This window comes from Colius striatus, chromosome 11 (genome assembly GCF_028858725.1).
Source record: "Colius striatus isolate bColStr4 chromosome 11, bColStr4.1.hap1, whole genome shotgun sequence".
Classification (NCBI taxonomy): Eukaryota; Metazoa; Chordata; class Aves; order Coliiformes; family Coliidae; genus Colius; species Colius striatus.
The window spans coordinates 27,686,522-27,704,993 of NC_084769.1; the positions used below are offsets into that span (position 1 = coordinate 27,686,522).

Sequence of the window (18,472 nt, forward strand, 5' to 3'; positions counted from 1 at the left end):
ACCAACAGCAATCCTGTGCAAGATGTGATCTTCAGCTGTGACAACAGCAGGATTTATTAAGTCACGTTCTTGTCTGTTAGAATTTCTCCTAATACTGTAAGCAAAAACATAACACTGATGAAAGAACAAGTAGCGGGATCCTTCCTGTATGCCACAACACTGCAAATGGAACCCCAGATGGGCTCTTGGCAGGTATCAGGTCTAATTTTTCAGTGTTACATAGGATGGAATGCTGGAACAGTAGAAGCTGATAGCTTCTTTTACAAGCAATTAAATCCATCCAGTGAATAGTCTCTGCCTTCTTTGTTACCAGGTCATCTATGTGTCCAACTAGTGACTCAGCAGTGAAACTCAATGCCTAGAACTGTAAAAGGATCATTTAGCTTGAAACTGATAACCCAACCTGAAGGTGTAGGTTTAACCTCCTCTCTGTATTGGTTTTGGGTTTTTTTGCTTTTAATTTCTCTCATCTCAGCAGCATTGTTTCTAAGCAACAGGAGAAAGCTGCAGTGTTGTATGAAGCCATAGCTTAATTTCCCTGGCACACAAACTGAGTAGCAGAGACAAGAAAGGAACGGCAACATCAAGAGGGAATTCCTCCTCATAGATACCTGAAGTCAGAGAGTCTCCAAACTCAGTTCCTGACGCCCGCTCCAAGAGTTGTCACAGGTAGTATGTGCTTTCATGTGTACGTGTATGAAAGAGAGAACAGAGGGGTGATCTCTGGTAACACAGAGAGCTTACTAGGTATGTCATTACTTTGTGTATTATGGAGCAAAGGAGTCAAGCATGTGCTTTGATGTTACAATAAATTTGTGGGGCAGGTGCTGGCTTCCACTTTTGCTGTGTCATGTCAGCTCGGCTGTTACTTAATCTGTTCTAGCCTATCCCCCTCCCAGTCCATTCCCTCTGTAGCACATATATCAGATTTATACACACAGTGGAGAAAACAAGCCATGTGCTAAGAAGCAGCAGCAGGTCAATAGATTGCATTATATGAGAGAATATACATCGCTGTGATGGAGATGCAAGCAACCTGTAAACTGACAGTTGGGATTGATGCTCATCTTAAATGAGCTCATTCTGACCATTTCCCAGTACCAAATTCCTTACCCTCCACTTGCAGTACTGTGCATGTTTTCTTTTCTTTCTTGTTTAAATTTTTCTCAGCTTCTATTGTAATCCTACCTGGGAAATGGTTTTGGCCAGGTTTTTGTAGGGCATATCCAAGTGTACACATACTCTGTGATTCATGTTTGCTTACTGACAGAGACACTTGGGAGAGTGCACTTTTCTCTCCTAGATCCCTTGAGCTTATGTTATAGTGACAGCTAGAGAATGGAAAGAAAACGCCTGAAGAAAGAGCTTGAAAGACTCTTGTAAGTAGTAATTGCCCACATCTGCCTTCATTGCATTTGAGATGGACTTGTTTTCATTGCAAAGGATTGTACAACCTAGCTGGATGGCAACTGTAAAAATTTAATCTTCTCTGCTGGAAAGTATGAACAGACTTCCTTTGAGATGCTCTTCACTTTCTTGCATGCAGTCTGCAGTGTGACACCTGGCTGCATATGTGACAGGAACAGCACAGCCTAGAACTTGCTCTGTGTTGGTGGGAGTGACCAGAGAGGCGCTGAGTTCTTCGCTTGTCAGGCAGCTGCTGTCTGTAAGGACTCTCTTAGTTCATGCAGCAGCATCTTATGCTCTTTGATGCAGGAGTGCCCAGCAGGCAGCTCCTCGGGGATGTAAACAGTGTTCCTTCTATTTCATACAAGTCCTATGTCTGCCTTCCTTGAGACTGCTTGCGTGGATCAATAGTACTTCTTCTGAGGAAAAACCACCTTCCCTGAATGAAAAGAACAAGCACAAGTGAAGCATCTCTTTCAGTTTCTGGGCTGTACAATGAAATCCTTCTGAGATTCCAGGGGGATCTCATTAATATTTACAAATATCTAAATGGTGGATGTCAGGAGGTTGGGACAGCCTTTTTTCATTTTGTATGTAGTGATAGTTTGTAGAAAAAGGGCTAATAAAAAGATGCTGGAACACAAAAAGTTCCACTTAAACATAAGGAAAAACTATTTTATTGTGAGGGTGAGGGAGCCCTGGCACAGCCTGCCCTGGGAGAGTGTGGAGTCTACTTCTCTGGGGGTTTTCAAAACCCACCTGGACAGGTTCCTGTACAACCTGATTTAGGTGGACCTGCTTTAGCAGGGAGGTTGGACTAGGTGATCTCTAAAGTTCCCTTCCAACCTCTACCATTTAATGATTCTCAAGACTTTAAATACCTGATTAGTATTTGTACCTCTTCCTATATTTTTGAGCCTTTGGGGAAAATGGCAGTGTGCTCTGAGGGAAGCTGAGATTAGCGGTGATGCAGATTACTAGCTCTGAACCACAGCAAACTTGTCTGGTCTTGAACTAGCTTTAGAGTCATCTGTTATATTTCTTGTGCACTAGATTGCTTAGAACCTGATGTAACTTGGAATTCTTTTGTTGCTTGAAGGGTAGATTATGTTGGCATCAGATTACGAGAAAATGAATTTGATCCAAGAGGACAAAGGTAGCCTACTCTTCTAGATGACATGGTAAGCCCCAGGCTATTTACTTCCTGTGCTGCAGGGCTACTGAGAGAACTCTGAAGGATGGCTGTTTGGTACAGCTTAATCCTGATCATTACAATGATCAATAAAAGTTCATTACTGAAATGAGTATCTAAAGAGATTGTCTGTGAATAACATCCAGGTGTTATGTATACAAGATAGTTCAAGTTTTTGATGATTTTTCATCAAGACAAAGTCTATCCACGGAAAACTTGCTAATGTTCAACTAACCAAAGAGAATTTCTGTAACCTCTCAGTCAAGCAATTGCAGTAAAACAAAACATAAGGTTCTTCTGTCTTTCCAGGTCCATTACAACTTAGCCTTCAGTGTTGCTTTACTGTGGCTAGGTGACTTGCATGCTCAGACTAGAGAAAATGTGAGTATTGCAAAACTAAGGCCCTGCTGTTGCATTGGGTTAAACCACTCGGAAAATGGAGTAAAAGCAGTGAACCAAGTCCAGGAATAGTTTTTGCATTTGTAATCCCAGGCTAATAGTCTTCTTGTTCAAAACACCATACAGGAACCTTGCAGCTCACAACCAATACACGTATCCCAACCGAATTGAGAGAGAAGCAATGATATTATCTTCATATGCTGGAATAATAATGGTAAGAGGGCAAGAAGGATAATGGTAACTTTTGTACTGTGTCACCTGTTTAGAAACACTCCATGTACCTTGGATGGCTTTGTTCATTGAAAGCACAGTATATAGGCAATGCAAAGATTGCAAACCCCTCTCATTTTTATCAAGTAGCCATTATGTTTTGCTCAACCTTAGAAAACAAAAAAATAGGCCGTTTCTGTAGGTGGCTCTATGCGTGTGTATAGGTCACTTACCTTGTTTCATCCAAGTGCAAAATGGGAAAATTTCAGGACCAGATCTTGACAGATTTGCACTAGCAGTGTAAAGCAATACTAGGAGCTCATGTGAAGGCTGTTATAGGGATCAAAAGGAAGGGGATTTGAGATGCATTTCATACATTCACTTTAAAGAACACCACTTCTGAACCTCTCTTTTTACCTGTCTTCACAGAACAACATTCCTATTGAAGAGATCTTTGAGATTTACAGCATGAGACCCTCAGAAGCACACTGTCAGAGCTCTGTAAATGTGAGTTTTTCAGCATATCTAAAAGGGATCTGAGCAAAGATCTCTTCTACCTGTAGTGGCCTGGTCTAGCATGTAGTGCATTGGGAATGCAATCCACACATGGATTATTTATCTTCTTGCTCAGAGTAACCACTGTTGAATTATTCCCATCTGCCATTATGCCTTAGAGCCTTATGGGTAGCCTTTCAGCATCATTTCAAGTTGTAAAGACTCCATGTACAGTTGTAGTTATCCATGGGACACTTAATTCCTGCTGCTAGTCTTGAGGGTGTGTGTCAAAGCTGCAGAGTGCAGCATGTTTCACAGAATCACAGAATATGAAGGGTTGGAAGGAACCTTGAAAGATTATCTAGTCCAGCTCCCCTGCCAGAGCAGGACCACCTAGAGAGGTCACACAGGAACTCATCCAGGTGGGGTTTGAATGTCTCTTAATTGCTTGCAGATAATATTGTGTAGGGGTCTATTATGGCAGCTACTGTTTATTACAGCTCTCCCATACTAACAAAGAAAGGGACTTCATTCCATGGAAAGCTGTTAGACCAGCAGTAGTTGAGGATATGTAGATCATAACTGGCAACATCCTACAATAAATTCTCATGTATCTCCTTGTTACAGCAGAGTATATTCAGCTAGCATTTAGGTAGCATTCAAGACCACAGGCTAGGTACAACAGTGTGACTTATCTGAAGTTAGTGCTTTCTTTTGGGAAAGCACTAACTTTCTGGCTGCCAAAGGTACACTTTGTCCGTACCCAGTCGTCTTTCATAGTGCACTCAGGTTTCAAACCAGAAATCATCAGGGAACAAGGCCTAACCTTTGCTGGCTCCTGGCTTGTGATGCTGCCTTGCACTGCTTGGCCTCACCAAGGAGCCATATACCCTATAAGCAGCTGTATAGACAAGTAAAACTCTACTTGCACAGCCCACCTCTTTGCTACAGGTTTTCTTCTCTCCTCTTTTGTGAGGATTCTGCAGATCTTTCATGGTCTCCTTGATTCATATTCCCTTTTAAACAGTTAATTCTCCCTGCAAAGAAAATGTGCTCTAGGACTTAGATAAAGTATTTGTCAGAGGAACCAAAGATGTTAAATTTTTCTAGAGACCTTTAACCCTGCAAGACAGAGACTGTCTTCTGTATCTCCATTGTTTTTTGGTTAAGATCTTGTATGCTGCTTAGCAGAGTGTGACAACACTGCAGAGCTTAATGTGAGGTTGTGTTCAGGCAGGTTTGTGCAATCAGTGCAATGTCTACAGAAGACAGCTGTCAGAAGGGCACTCTGACTCCTGCATAGAGGCATTATCTGAGATACAGTATCTACATTCTGGGAATCCTTTCTGGATCCTAGTGAAGGATCAGAAATGGCACCTATCAGAGCCCTACATTATCCCTTTATTGCATTGTGAAAGAGAGTAAGATAACAGCACTAAGCCAATTTTTACTTGCAGTGCATTGCAGTCCTATGAAAGGTGGACACACAGATTAGAACAAACCAGCAACTCTGTGACTGCAAGGTCATCTGTGTTACTTGTTCACCTGCAGGGAAAAGATGCTGTAGAGTCTGAAAGCACCTTTGTACCAAATCATAATATAGTAACAGAAAACTTGCACAAGGTTTTGCCATTCATATATTGCAGATATAAAGGTAACATTACCCTGACTTGCAGACTAGATTATACTATTTGACTTTGGGCAAGTCATCTAATCTCTGTCCTAATACATTTGTGGCACAATCTGAGTCATTATTTGCAGTTAATAAGCCACCAGAGAGAAGGAGGCTATGTTTCCTTGGGCAGAGTGCTCTGACAGCAATGGCCTGCTGTCAACCCCTACACCAGAGTTGTTTGGATCTCATTAGCTTTCAAGACAGGCTGCAGTGCCTCCTGCTTTTCTTCTAAGAGTGTATTTACATAAGCAAAGGAATCTGATACTATTTAAGACCTTCCAGACAAGTCACATCCCTGCCCTTTAGGAATGAAACCTCCAAGTGGAATGATCCATCCTATCCTAGGGAGCTTGTAAGACCTGAACAGTTTTAGACATCAGGCCAATTCCTTCATCCCAGTTCAGATACCTTTCTATTTGTATTGGGCATACATTGCAGAGTTTACCGCTTCCATACAAGTTCACCCATGGGTGCTGTGTTAGGTATAAATGGCAAAAGTCGAGGCAGCAAGCGCTCCAATGGTGATCTACATGGGAGGAGACCACAATCTGCCCTTTGCCAGTCAACTCAGAAACCCATGTAAGCAGCCAGGCGTAAGCCAAAACTTCAGCCAGAGGATCACATGACACCTCTCTTCAAACATATTTAAGAAAGAGCAGCAGCTACTAGGGAAGGAGGCATGAGAACATGTAAAGAAATGTGCAGGGTGACTATTAAGAGAGACATGGTCTTGGAAGGAGGCATCCTCTCCATGCTGTGGCCTGCAGGGACAAAAGCACAGACAGAAACCGTTTGCACACAAGCCCAACCTCCTTTGCTACCCATCACCTCACAGAAGGAATTGGGACAGACTGAATGTAGCCATAAAAAAACAAGAGAAGTTGAGACTCATTGAGGAAGGTGCCTACTATATTGAACTTCAAGTGTTTGACCTCTTGATGCTTCCCTCATTACACCACCACTGGGACCAGAAACATCTAGCAGCATAAGGGTTACTTCTAAAATCCTTGTTCCATTTTCGGTATAAAAATTCACCTGTTGCATGCTAGAATGTTTTAAGTATGTGCTCCTAGGTTTAGAGGTTTGTAAAGGCTTTTTAATGGCATGCATCTTTTTGTCTTAAATGCCCAGCTGACCACAGACCTCATGGTTCTTTTCTGGCCTGCACACTGGCATGGGACTGCTTGACAAAGTCAAGCAAACAGAGTCCTAGTCCAAGGAAAGCACAGACACATAACAGCTGTTTGTTTTCAGTAGCTGACTTTGGGGAGACAGTTTTGTTCTTCAAAGGGCAGAAGCAGCTTGTTTGGCTCTTTTGTGCTGTTCCTCTGTAGGACCTCTGCTGAAAATTATCCCCAGGCTACCAGAAAAGGAAACTATATTGGGCCCATGCAAAACAAATACAGCAACTGTAACTGAGCAACCAGATGGATAAAAAAAACAAAAGAAGCCTTCAGAAGACAAAAAGGAGATACTTACTCCAGCTTTACTGATCAGATCTCATCTTGGCTCTGCACAGATTTCTCCAGTTAAAGCTCTTCAATCCTATCCTGCCCTGACACTAATACTTACACTTAGCTCTAAGTCTTAAAGTGTCATTCAAACATACTTAAAAGGCTTTCATCATTGGTAGTTCCACACACCTTGAAGAATCTACCCTGCAGTTTTGACATCTTCTGCCTTTTAGTTAGGTCTGAGAGAGTCCACCAAAGAAGAGGTGGTTCAGTGATACCAGTGACTCCTAGCTTTGGCCATAGCAATGGTAAGCTATTGGCCCCTTCTGCCAGCCTGGACTGGTTAGCTATGAGCAATAAAGTGGAAGAAATCTCCTGCTGCATAAAGGCACAATGCATTTGGATCCCATAATATCCACACCTTTAAAAAAAAAATCCAATTTAAATTCAAGTAATTTCCTCCTTTTAATAGCAAACTAGCTCCCTCCAGCCTTGTCTTTGAACAGAGCACAAAGCTGAACTATTCACCTCCTCCTCTACCTTACAGAGTGCCAAGGAGTGGCAAGAAAAGAGCAGTCCCTCTACTCACAATCATACTAAGATGTAACCCAGCTCCTGGGCCTTTGGACTACGTAGTGCTTTGCAGAGAAGCATTCCCACCAGTGTGCTCTAATTACCAGGGATGTGGAGTAGGCTATGCAGATCCAAGGAGATACTGCTCACTTCCCAAGGGTCTCAGAGCAAGTTTCTCTAGCTGCCTCTCTTCAGTCATATATTTGTCCTTTTAAAGGTAGGAGAGGTGTTATATTCATAACATTCAGGTTCAATTCATAAATCAAGTCACAAGAAACTATCCTATATGGCCCAGCTATTTAATAAAAGAGTATTTTTATACATGCATCTTATTTTCAGAGGAATATATAGATTTTCAGTAACATGGACTTTACTGATGTTTCCCAAGCAATCATTACAAGTTGCTGTGGAATTGTAATCAAAATACAATATATGATTCACATGTAATTCACAGTGTTTCTGGTGAGGTTCATTTTATTATTTTTTTTTACCTGTCATCCTTATCTGTAATATTAATAATGGACTGCCACCCAGTGTCCAGAAAGGGCCACAGCTCACTTTAGCAGGCATCAGAACAGCCTTGGCCATAACCTCTCTTAGTTGAATTTTCCCATGCTAAGAACGAGGAATGCCACTAGATGCCACAAAAGGGCATTTCCCTTCCTTTCTGGGGGTAAGTGTGTGGATTAGCTCTCTCTCCTTTTGCTGTGAACATTACACTGCATATTTTACTGTCATGCTTCTTACAGGCAGGAATCATTTTCTCTATGAGTTTGCAACCCAAGATGTTTTTAGAAATCTCCATTTTGAGTGCACACAATACCCTGCAGAGGAGTGATATTTTCCTTGGAAGTTTTCCAGCTCCCCATGCTGTTTCCCATGATTGTTTTGGGTTTTTTGGGGGTGGTGATTTAGTGGGGTTTTTTTTTAGTTATATTCTGATGTTATGCAAGAAGAGAAAGAAAAAAACAGAAACAGTCTTTCTGTTCATCTCATGTTACTGAGCATTTGCCAAGATCCTGTCCTTATTACACTCAGGGATATTTTCTTCATGATCATGAAGTAGCAAAGTTACAAAAGTTACTGAAGAGGAAGATAAACCATTGTTATCAGAACCTCCAGTTCCTATTTCATCCAACAGTTCTGCTAAATTTTAATCATGGGTTTAAGACCTTTTTCACTCTATGAGAGAGGAACAGAAATACATTACTGAATTTGGAAACTAAGGGTACTCTATTTTTGCAAAGCTCTCATTAGCTTAAGAGGTTAAATCTCCATTTCATTAACAGTAACTCTCGGTAACAGTAACTCTTATGCCTCCTCTAGAGTCCTAGACTCAAAAGAACTCGAATCCAGCCCATCTCAAAATTAAACTTCTGGTTTGTTTTTTTCTCCCCCTGCCCCCCTCTCACATCAAAGCAAAATGGTGGAGATTCCTGTTATCCCCGTCCCTTTTGAAGCCCTGGCTTAGATGTCCTTGAAAATCAAGCACTAGATTTACCAAGATACACATTTAGGAAGCCTAAGTCACATCCTAGTGGGATTTAGAATCCAGTAGATTTGTGATTCATGAGAAGGGACATCCTAGCCAAAAATGGATATAACAGTTGCTATCCCAACTGCCTTACACTTCTCAGTTTCTTACCCCATTGTACAGACATTTCAGGAGTTGCCATGTGAACAGCTGAGCAGCCACAGGCTGGCCAAGATCCCCAGGCTGCACCAGTATATACAGAGCTGTGAAATGCAGAAGTGCCACTATTGTGTGGACAGCTGAAATGTCTGGGCAGCAAGGATGAGTACTTCAAGAAGCTCAGTGGGTCAAGCAGCCAGGAAAAAAGCTACCAACAAATCTGTGCTCATTTATCCATCAGGACCTCTGAAGCAGTTATATTACTTTCCACTGACCACAAAAGAGTATGCCCATTTGGCTTGGCACAGTTTCTGCAGACATACTAATCTATGAATTGCTGTTCTTCCAGGACCACTGGATTCAACCTCCCAAGGTCTCCATGCATCCATTTGCCATGCTGACTGCCCCTGAAGCTGCAGAGCATGCCTGGAAGCAAAGTGAGCACATTTCACCCCAACTCCCACAATGCCACAGTAAGGGGACAAGGGGCAGCAGCACCTGGCCCAGCAGAGCCACCAAGTTGCAGCCTCCAACAGCTGCCCCTGGAAAGGATAGTGTAAACCTGTGTCTGTGTCAGTTCTCTTGTTGAGGGGGAAGTACAGTCATTTTCTCATTGTAGCCTAGATACAGTGTCTAGCTCAGGCTCTTGAAATTCATGATAGTTGTAAAATGACCATTTTTCTCAAATTGAAGTTAACAATAAAATTATACATTTCCAGTAGAATCGGCCTTCACAACTGATAATCACTTGATTTTTCTTAAGGTTGGTCTAGTACTATGACTTTTGGCAAAGGTCCTTTATGCTAGTGGCCAGTGAAAGTGCCACACTTCCCTTCCTTGCTTCTTCTTCAAGGGCAGCAAAAATGGGAGTAATTTCAGGAGCATTAGAGAATTTGAAGCTGGGACATCTTACTTCCAACCATATATTGCAACTGATCCCATGCAGAAAGTCTGTAAACCTGCCTAGTGGCACTCTGTAAGCCTAGGATGATGTGAGGTTTTTTTCTCTCTCCCCAGGCATCAAGTGCCAGACAGCAGTGGCATATCAAAAGACCAACCTTTGTTCAACAAGAAAATCTAAAAAAGACAGCAGAGGAAAGCAACAAGTGGACAAAGCAGGTCTGAAGAATTCACTCAAGGCAGTAAAATTGTTTTTGCAACACCAGCACTGTCACAGCTAGAGCAGCACCTCAGGACACCCAGAGCTCATAAAGCCCTTCAGCCCTTCTTGTCTGCCCTTCTCAGCACTCTTTAGAATGTTTTATAGTAGTGCTAATTTATAACATAGTGTCAATCCTAAATTGGACTTTCATGGCAAATACATCATGCCTTGGCAGGAGGTGTCACTCACGAGCTGGAAAGTCAGCCACAATTAATACTCAACATACACATGGAAGGCACTCTTCTGGCCAATACTCTTGCCACACATATCCACTACCATCACTTTCAGATTAAAAAAAAAAACAAAACAAAACAAAACCAAAAAACCAATTGAAGATTATTTAAAAAACAACCCCCAAAAAACCAGAAAACCTGACTTTATAAAGAACCTGGTAACGCTGGATTAGCTTTGCATGTACATGAATAAGGGTCTGCTTTTCTATTTGTCTAGGATTTGCTAGAACCCATTGTTTGCTGCAGCTCCACTGAGCAGGAGAGCTAAGACACCACTCCAGCAGCAGGGCTGGATTTGACAAGTAAAGGAGCTCTCCCTCAGCCCTGAGTTCAATGTGCATCACATGTCACACAGCAAGAGGGCAACTGATCTGTCACACAGTCCCCATCTCTCCTGATGGATTCAGACCTACATGCTGTGCTTGCACTTATTAACATTTGCATCTTGCAGGGAGCTGCAGAAGCAGAACAAGGAATCTCTCTAGAGAAGCCTGGAACAGATTCAAAAGTAAAGAATGCAAAGGAACCAAAGACATAACAAAGACTCAGACTTCAATGTACCTCACTTAGCTATAGGTGAGCTAATTGATGTCTTCTACATTAGCTTTGGTAAAACAATCGTGGCTTGTGGTTTTGGGTTTTTTTGGTTATTATTTTTAAATCTTAGCAGTCTTTCCTTCTGTCCTACCCCTCATATCTTGTATCCAAGACATTGAGTCTTGACACCTTGTCCAGAGTACTGTGCTGTCCAGAGTGCTGTGCAATACCTTGTCTAACACCTTGTCCAAAGTGCTGTGAAAGTCCCACATATGATCCAGACTGGGGCAGGAATGAGCTTTCCCACATGTAACGTGAGGGTTGTCCCTCTCAGAGTTATCCTGTTTTCTTCAGCTCTCCCCTTTAACCATCCTGCATTCTTATTTCCTCAAAAGGACTCAGCTAAAGAAAAGGCCTTTCCCTGCAGTGCCAGTGTAACACTGAAGCCTGTCTTACATTCCCCATTTGTAGGTCTGTAATGTCTGTGCTGCTCAAGAACAGTCCCCATTTCCTAGACAGGCTGCCACAACCCCCGTCCTTGTTCTAACTGTACCTTGGGATAAGAGTTGGGTGCACGTCGTTCTCCTTCTATGTCCCTCACTTCTGCTGTCTGCAAGCCTGGGCACACACTATGGGAGTGTTTCTATAGGACTCTTTCTACTTGATTCTATAGACATTTCAGGGCTCAGTGGACTAGAAGTGTTCATGGCTGAGAGGTGTGTAACACTGACTTGGGTGGGGGGGGAAGAGAATTCATTAGAGTCTCTTTACATATAAAAATGATAGAAATAGCCAGGAGATAGATCTTCATCCATAGTATTGTACGGCTGCATTAACTCATGCCTTGGAGATGGTCCTGTACTCTATTGCACAATATCTGCTAAAGGCAAAAACAATAAACACTTGTGAAGCAAAACCGTTTTTCCTCTTCTGCCACTGATTCTCAGTCACTGAGCCTACTTATGGAGATGCCAAAAGCCCTACACAAGAAATCCTCAGAATGGTTAAACTTAATCAGGGACTCAAAGAGTCTTTCAGAAGTCCTAATGGACTGAAAGCTTGCTCTCAGCTCACCAGGTTCATAGCTTTTTTCCTTTTTTTTTTTTACCAAGACTTCACAAATTTCATGTTAAAATCGGTCTGAAATAAAATGTAGTTGCTGTAAATGCTTGTCCTTTAAATTCTGAGCTGTCCTTGGGTGAAGACCTAACCACACCTTGATACATCCAGAATTTACAGATTAACTGGTGAGCCTTTGTGCTGATATAGATGCAAGTTCTCAGCTGCACTATGTATGTCCCCACTTCCCTTCCAAGCATATTAGCCAAAATTCAAAGTAGTCAGATGAGAAAGCTAGAGAGAACTTAAGATCAACAGCGACTTCACCCTCCTTTACACGGGAACTCTTTAGCCATAAATTTCTGCAGCATTAGCTGTTTTGGCCTGGTTAGTTCACTCTGCAGGAAGAGAGATTTCTGCAGCTATCCAATCTCATTTAACAATTCCTACCTCTGTGTAGGAACTAGTGTTCACTGATGGGACAGGTCTGCCTTGTCACATTAAGCATAGGCCCATTACTGGAGTTCAGAGCATTCATCAGCTTCTAGACAGAGGCTTCTGTTCTTGCAAACAAATTCAGTAGAGCTGTAGACTGCAGCCAGTGCCAGGATCTGAACTAATTTTGTTTCAACTCAAACCGCATCAGTCTGACCTCTTGAAAGCCAAAGCAAGGAGAAATAGTACTTTGAAATGAGGTCATTACAAAATGGGAGGAGGGGATATTGCAGCTGAGCACGTGAGAAGGAGAACAATGACAAGGGTTAAGATTAAATAGCTGGAGAGAGAGATTAAGATCCCATGACTGGATTTTGTTCACTGACCTGCAATAAAATAAACAGTAAGACTTTAACAAATCGGTGATTAGCAGTGTTATTCCAGTGCTGTCTTTGCTGTTAGAGTACTGCCATAGTCTTCAGTTTTCCTCGGCTAATACTTCCTGGGTTTTATAGATAAGTTGAGAGGAGTAAGCAACAGAAATCTTGTTATGCTAATGAGCATAAAACAATGTTTCCTGCTCAAAGTAACTGCCCCTTTCTTACCCCTTCCCCTGTTGGCTAGCTAGCGTCTGAACATGAAAACTCTCATTCATTTAGGTGAAGAACTTGTTCCTTGTCAAACGTCAGGTGGAAATATCTAGCATCCATATTGGAATGGCAAATACCTGTTTTGTGTGAGAGATCGGTTCATCTGTAAGCCAAAAATATAACCAGTCTGGTCTGAAAAGAATTGTTAGGACAAAATCTAACACATGAAGTGCATAGGACTATGTATCTTCAAGAGGCAGCCAGCAGCAAGAGCAAATACCAAGTCAAAGCCATGAGAGATTCAGTTTTACTCAATCTGTCTGAAACAACATGAAAGATGCTGGCTCCTTGAGGGGAGTCATGATTCAAAGACTGAGCTTTCTATACATAAGACTGTTTATAAGTGCTCAAAAAAGGAACTAGCCCAGACTGGCTCCAGAAAGGAGTTTGTTAGCAGCAAAGCAGATTCAGAGAGAACACCAATTACCAAATTCAGCACAGACTATCAGCAGGTCAGGTGTTGTTATGGAAGTGATCTACCAGGTACTTGCATACAGGTATTCCTGCCAGTGCTAAACACATAGTTCACTTATGTGAAGCAAGTATGTGGTGAAATTGCCAAAGACATTCATGGCTAGATTTTATGGCCTTCCATCCACATGTACTTGCATTAACATCTGTTGTTCAAAGAACCCACATGCAATCCATGCAGCAATAACTGTTTCTCTACATCATTCGTCATCCTAAACATCTACCCATGAGTTTGCCATACAGTTGGACTCTATCTTAATGGGCTTTTCCAGTCTAAAGGATTCTATTATTCTGTACGCAAGGGATTACACTTTGAAATAGAGTCAGATGTGACATTAAAGTACTGTGACAAATTTGCACTAACATTCTGTATTATTTCTTGCATGCTTACACTGCCGATTGACATTGAGTCCAGGTCAGCAACCCAGCCAGATACCAGGCAAAAATCATGCCCTGAACAGTGTGCTTATAGTAATAGCAATTATAAATCAAACCAAGTACAACAGTCAAGCAAACATGACAAGGAAATCCAACAGGACGAAGGAAAGTGCTCTGAGGTAATTCAGAAAGCTTAGATGAATAGGGCTGAATATACTGAATAGGACAGGAAGGTATCTAACCTGTTTGGAAATGGTGAGTACACCTTAGCATCTGCCATTTAATAAGGATACAGTTAAAAGGATGTGAAAATGAAGGTATCATATTCCCCCTGTCTGTTTCCCCAGAAGACACTCTTATCTTTCCCTTCTTGTTACAATACTGAAAGCCCTTTTCTTTGGCGAAAACCTTGTAAGCAAAACTGTGCTCCACTAGGTCTCCCAAACCTTGCCCTACTCTCCCTCCTTACAGCCACACTCCTTTGTTCCACTGGAAGTGGCAACTATGTAGTTGCAAACAGAGCTCTTCTAAATAAATTACATCTACACAGGGATTCATCTGCATGGCAAGTTAACTGATGAATCATGTTGACAAGAACTTTACATGCTTGAATGAGTTTCCCCAAATACATAAGATTAAAAATCTGGTTTTGGAGTGCAGTAGTTTCTTCTGATCTGAAGCCTCGCCCACTGGCAATATAAGACATTTGTATAACCAGCTTTGCATATTCCATGAACCTGTTTATTTTCAGAGTCTTAAGATTTAGGTGCAAGAAAATGATAATCAAAATAGAACAAGTCAAGGTTTGTTCCAGCCTTGAATCAAAAAAGAAAAAAACAATAGAGGAGAGATTCTGAAATGGAGGAATAGATTTTCCTATAACCTAGCAGCTGTGCTTTAGTGTTAAAGTGCTCTGGTTTAGCATTAGAAAACAATCCTTTCTGGTTCCAGACAGAAAGCAACTTCAGTTTAATGCAGTTTGCTCCCTTTGAATTTTTAAAACGGACTTTCAAAGGGAAAAAAAAGAATGAACGGACACAAACTGATTTGCAATGTTAGCCAATAACTCAGATACACTGATAAACATCTAACAAGAACCATTTGATTTCAGTCTTTTTAGTCTTCAGAGATGCAGCAGTTAACCACACACCAGGAAGGGACCAAAACTTTTAATCACTATTTCCTCCTAACATGTCTGAACACAATACAAGGAATTAGTAGGCAAAAGGTAACACCACCATGGGAGATGGAGACTTTTCCTGCTGCCAGGATAAAGTGGGTGTCAAAGTTTGAAGTTGAAGCAAGCTTCATCTGCCCTCACAAATGAAAAAAGAAAAAAAAATTATATGGGACAAATTTAGGCAAGAGGTAATCAAAAGAGTGGGGAAAGAGAGCTACAGATCTACTTTCAGGTGAAGGATGTTCTGAGAAGAACCATTCTGATACATAAATCCTCCACTGGGTCAGATGCACCACATAAAACAGTTGATATCAGCTGAAAGTGTAGTCCACTTCACAGTTACACAATAATACAGTTGTACATAGCATCAGTAATTGTAGTCCAGAACCCAGAAAAATAAGTCTCTCATGATAAATGCAATAAATGGCATAACTACAACTGACAAATAAGGAGATCTCCCCACAGCTTGGTATGGGCCCTTTTGTGTTACTTTTTGCAGGTACAGCATTAGGACTCTGCTATATAAAAGCAATCACAGTGTTTACTCATAGCTCTCACTTCAGCAACCTGCCAAAAATGGTGGAAGCCCCAGTATGCCAGTACCCTGCTTCAACACAGACACTGGGATGGACTATGAGTCTTTGCAAATGTTTATTTTGCCGACCACTTTGTTATGAAGACAAGAGCTTCTGGGGCCACTGCTATGAATGGACCAGTGACTACTTTGGCCTGTGGTCCTATGTGGAAAAGGCAGCTGGATGATTTATGAGAACCCCAATTACTCAGGATGACAGTATTTTTTTAAAAGGGGACACTATCCTGACTTTCAGATGTGGTTCAGTCCCTGTGACTCCATCAGCTCTTGCCATGTAAGTCTTCAGGTGAGTTCTGCTTGGCAGCATGTCACAGTTTAAGAAATTGGGTATAATTTATCCTTTAAGAATATAGTTGTATAGTCCCTTCAAGTAAGTCAAGAGACAGGCAAAGTTCAGTAAAGAAATGCAAGGTTTCACTGAAGATAAAGGAAATAATCTGTTTAGCATCAGTGCTATTTCCAAGGCCTGTTCATATCTTGGAGTTGCTAAAAGAAAGCTGAGTGATTATTTCTAGATAAAGAGTACTTTTACATCACCCAGGGAAGGGCTAGCAGGGTGAGTTGATACAAAGTTCTGCTGTGGGCTGATGTATGCAATTTGCTCATGACTGTACCATGTTAGGATTCGATGGCACAAGAACCTATTAATGAGATTTGCAATGGATATGGCTTTCCTAACATAGAAGCTGTGTTGGTTAAAATTAGGCAAAGAATAATTGCTAAAGTATTTCTTTGCTTACTAAGGTATACTATACAGTATAAGCCCCAGCAGCTTCACACACCTGTGCTTCACCTAGCTCAGCAGTTTGCCACATAGCAGTTGACTGCACACCAATATATAATGGGAGCGTATGGAGTAATATGGTAAATGTCTTTTAGTAGCATAAATCTGAAAAGGCCACATTATTCATGTCTAGTCACAAGTAAACACCACATCCTAAAGTAACATAAATACATTTTCTCCTACTGTCACAAGGTAGAGTCCTTATAAATCCCATTTCTTCAAATCAATAAAGTATCCTCCATTTACCTCCTACCACATGTGTAATCACACCCATTTGCTGGCACGCCTAAGCTCCTCTACGTGGGTAAGAATTAAACCTCCTCTCTTAGCTCCAAAAGGGTGAATCTCTTTGCAATCCCATCTCCAGAATAGAACAAAATTCCTCTGAAATGCACCTAATAGTTGAGAAAGTTGCCTTTTCACAGAATCACAGAATGGTAGGGATTGGAAGGGATCTTTAGAGATCATTTAGTACAAACTCCTGCTAAAAATAGGTTCACCTCAATCAGGTCACACAGGAACACATCCAGATGCATTTTGAAAACCTCCAGAGAAGGAGACTCCACATCCTCCCTGGGCAGCCTGTGCCAGGGCTCCCTCACTCACAAAGTAAAATAATTTTGCCTTATGATTAATTGGTACTTTTTGTGTTCCAGCATTACGCCTTGTCCTGTCACTGGATACTATAGAAAAAAGTGCTGCCCCATTCCCTTGACATCCATCTTTCAAACATTTGTATTAATGAGGTCCCCCCCTAGTTCCCGCAGCCTTTCCTCATAGGAAAGATGCTCCAATCTCCTGATCATCTTGGTAGCCCTGTGCTGGACTCTCTCCAGAAGTTCTCTGTCCCTCTTGAGCTGAGGAGTCCAGAACTGGACACAGTAAAGACCTTTCCAGGGCAGAGTAGAGAGGGAGCAGAACCTCCCTCGACCTGCTGGCCACACTCTTCTTGATGCATCCCAGGATGCCATTGGCCTTCTTGGCCATGAGGGCACATTGCTGGCTCATGGTTAGTTTATTGTCAACCAGGACTCCCAGGTCTCTCTCTGCAGAGCTGCTCTCCAGCAGGTCAATCCCCAGCCTGTACTGGTGTGTGGGGTTGTTCCTCCCGAGGTGCAGGACTCTGCATTTGCCCTTGTTGAACCTCATGAGGTTCCTCTCTGCCCAACTCTCAAGCCAATCGAGATCCCGCTGAATGGCAGCACAGCCTTCTGGGGAATCAGCCAGTCCTCCCAGTTTGGTGTCATCAGGGAACTTGCTGAGGGTACACTCTATCCCCTCATCCAGGTTGTTGATGAAGATGTTGAACAAGACTGGCCCCAGAACTGATCCCTGTGGAACTCCTCTGGCCACAGGCCTCCAAGTTGACTCAGCTCTGCTGATCACCACCCTCTGGGTTCTGTCATTCAGCCAGTTCCTGATCCACCTTACCATCCACTCATCCAACCCACACTGCCTGAGCTTTCTGATGAGGGTGTTCTGGGAGATGGCGTAAAAAGCCTTGCTGAAATGTCAGAATCAATTGTATTTCTATATTTCCTATATTTTTGCTGTTTTTGCCACTGCAGAATTCTGTTTCCCACAAAATTCAGCTCTATGAACAAAAGGAGCTCTGAGGCCAAATACTGGAGCTGATTGATGATTGCTCATCAGTCCTAGACCACATCCATCTCCCCAAGATCTGTTGCCTCAATATTTCAGGTGGCTCTGTGAAATGCACAACTTCAGGATTAGGAAGTATTTACTGAAACACAGGGAACAGGGAAGATTCCTGGACTCAGGTGCAGTAAATGTCAAAATTGTCTCTTTGCAGAGGCTGGCTGACTTGCATAGAGTTACTGCTCTCATGCTAAATAAATAGCAAAGGCATTTCAAAATCCTTGTTCAAACGAACCTTCCTTCAGTACTACAAACAATTAGGGTTTTTCAGTCCAGAGGCCAATTCAGTTT

General features: G+C 42.0%; 2 protein-coding genes across 2 annotated transcripts; both read left to right on the forward strand.

Annotated features, from left to right (window-relative positions):
- Positions 1–1,338: 1,338 nt before the first annotated feature.
- C11H2orf80 (chromosome 11 C2orf80 homolog) lies at positions 1,339–10,971 on the forward strand. The gene is given in 8 exon segments (XM_010201000.2): positions 1,339–1,379; positions 2,507–2,588; positions 2,909–2,986; positions 3,129–3,212; positions 3,638–3,715; positions 9,388–9,475; positions 10,056–10,180; positions 10,885–10,971. Coding segments are annotated over 8 exon segments (663 nt in total).
- A 4,930-nt stretch (positions 10,972–15,901) lies between these two features.
- LOC133626343 (gamma-crystallin D-like) lies at positions 15,902–18,270 on the forward strand. Its single transcript, XM_062004524.1, is given in 2 exon segments — positions 15,902–16,024; positions 18,091–18,270. Coding segments are annotated over 2 exon segments (303 nt in total).
- Positions 18,271–18,472: the final 202 nt, after the last annotated feature.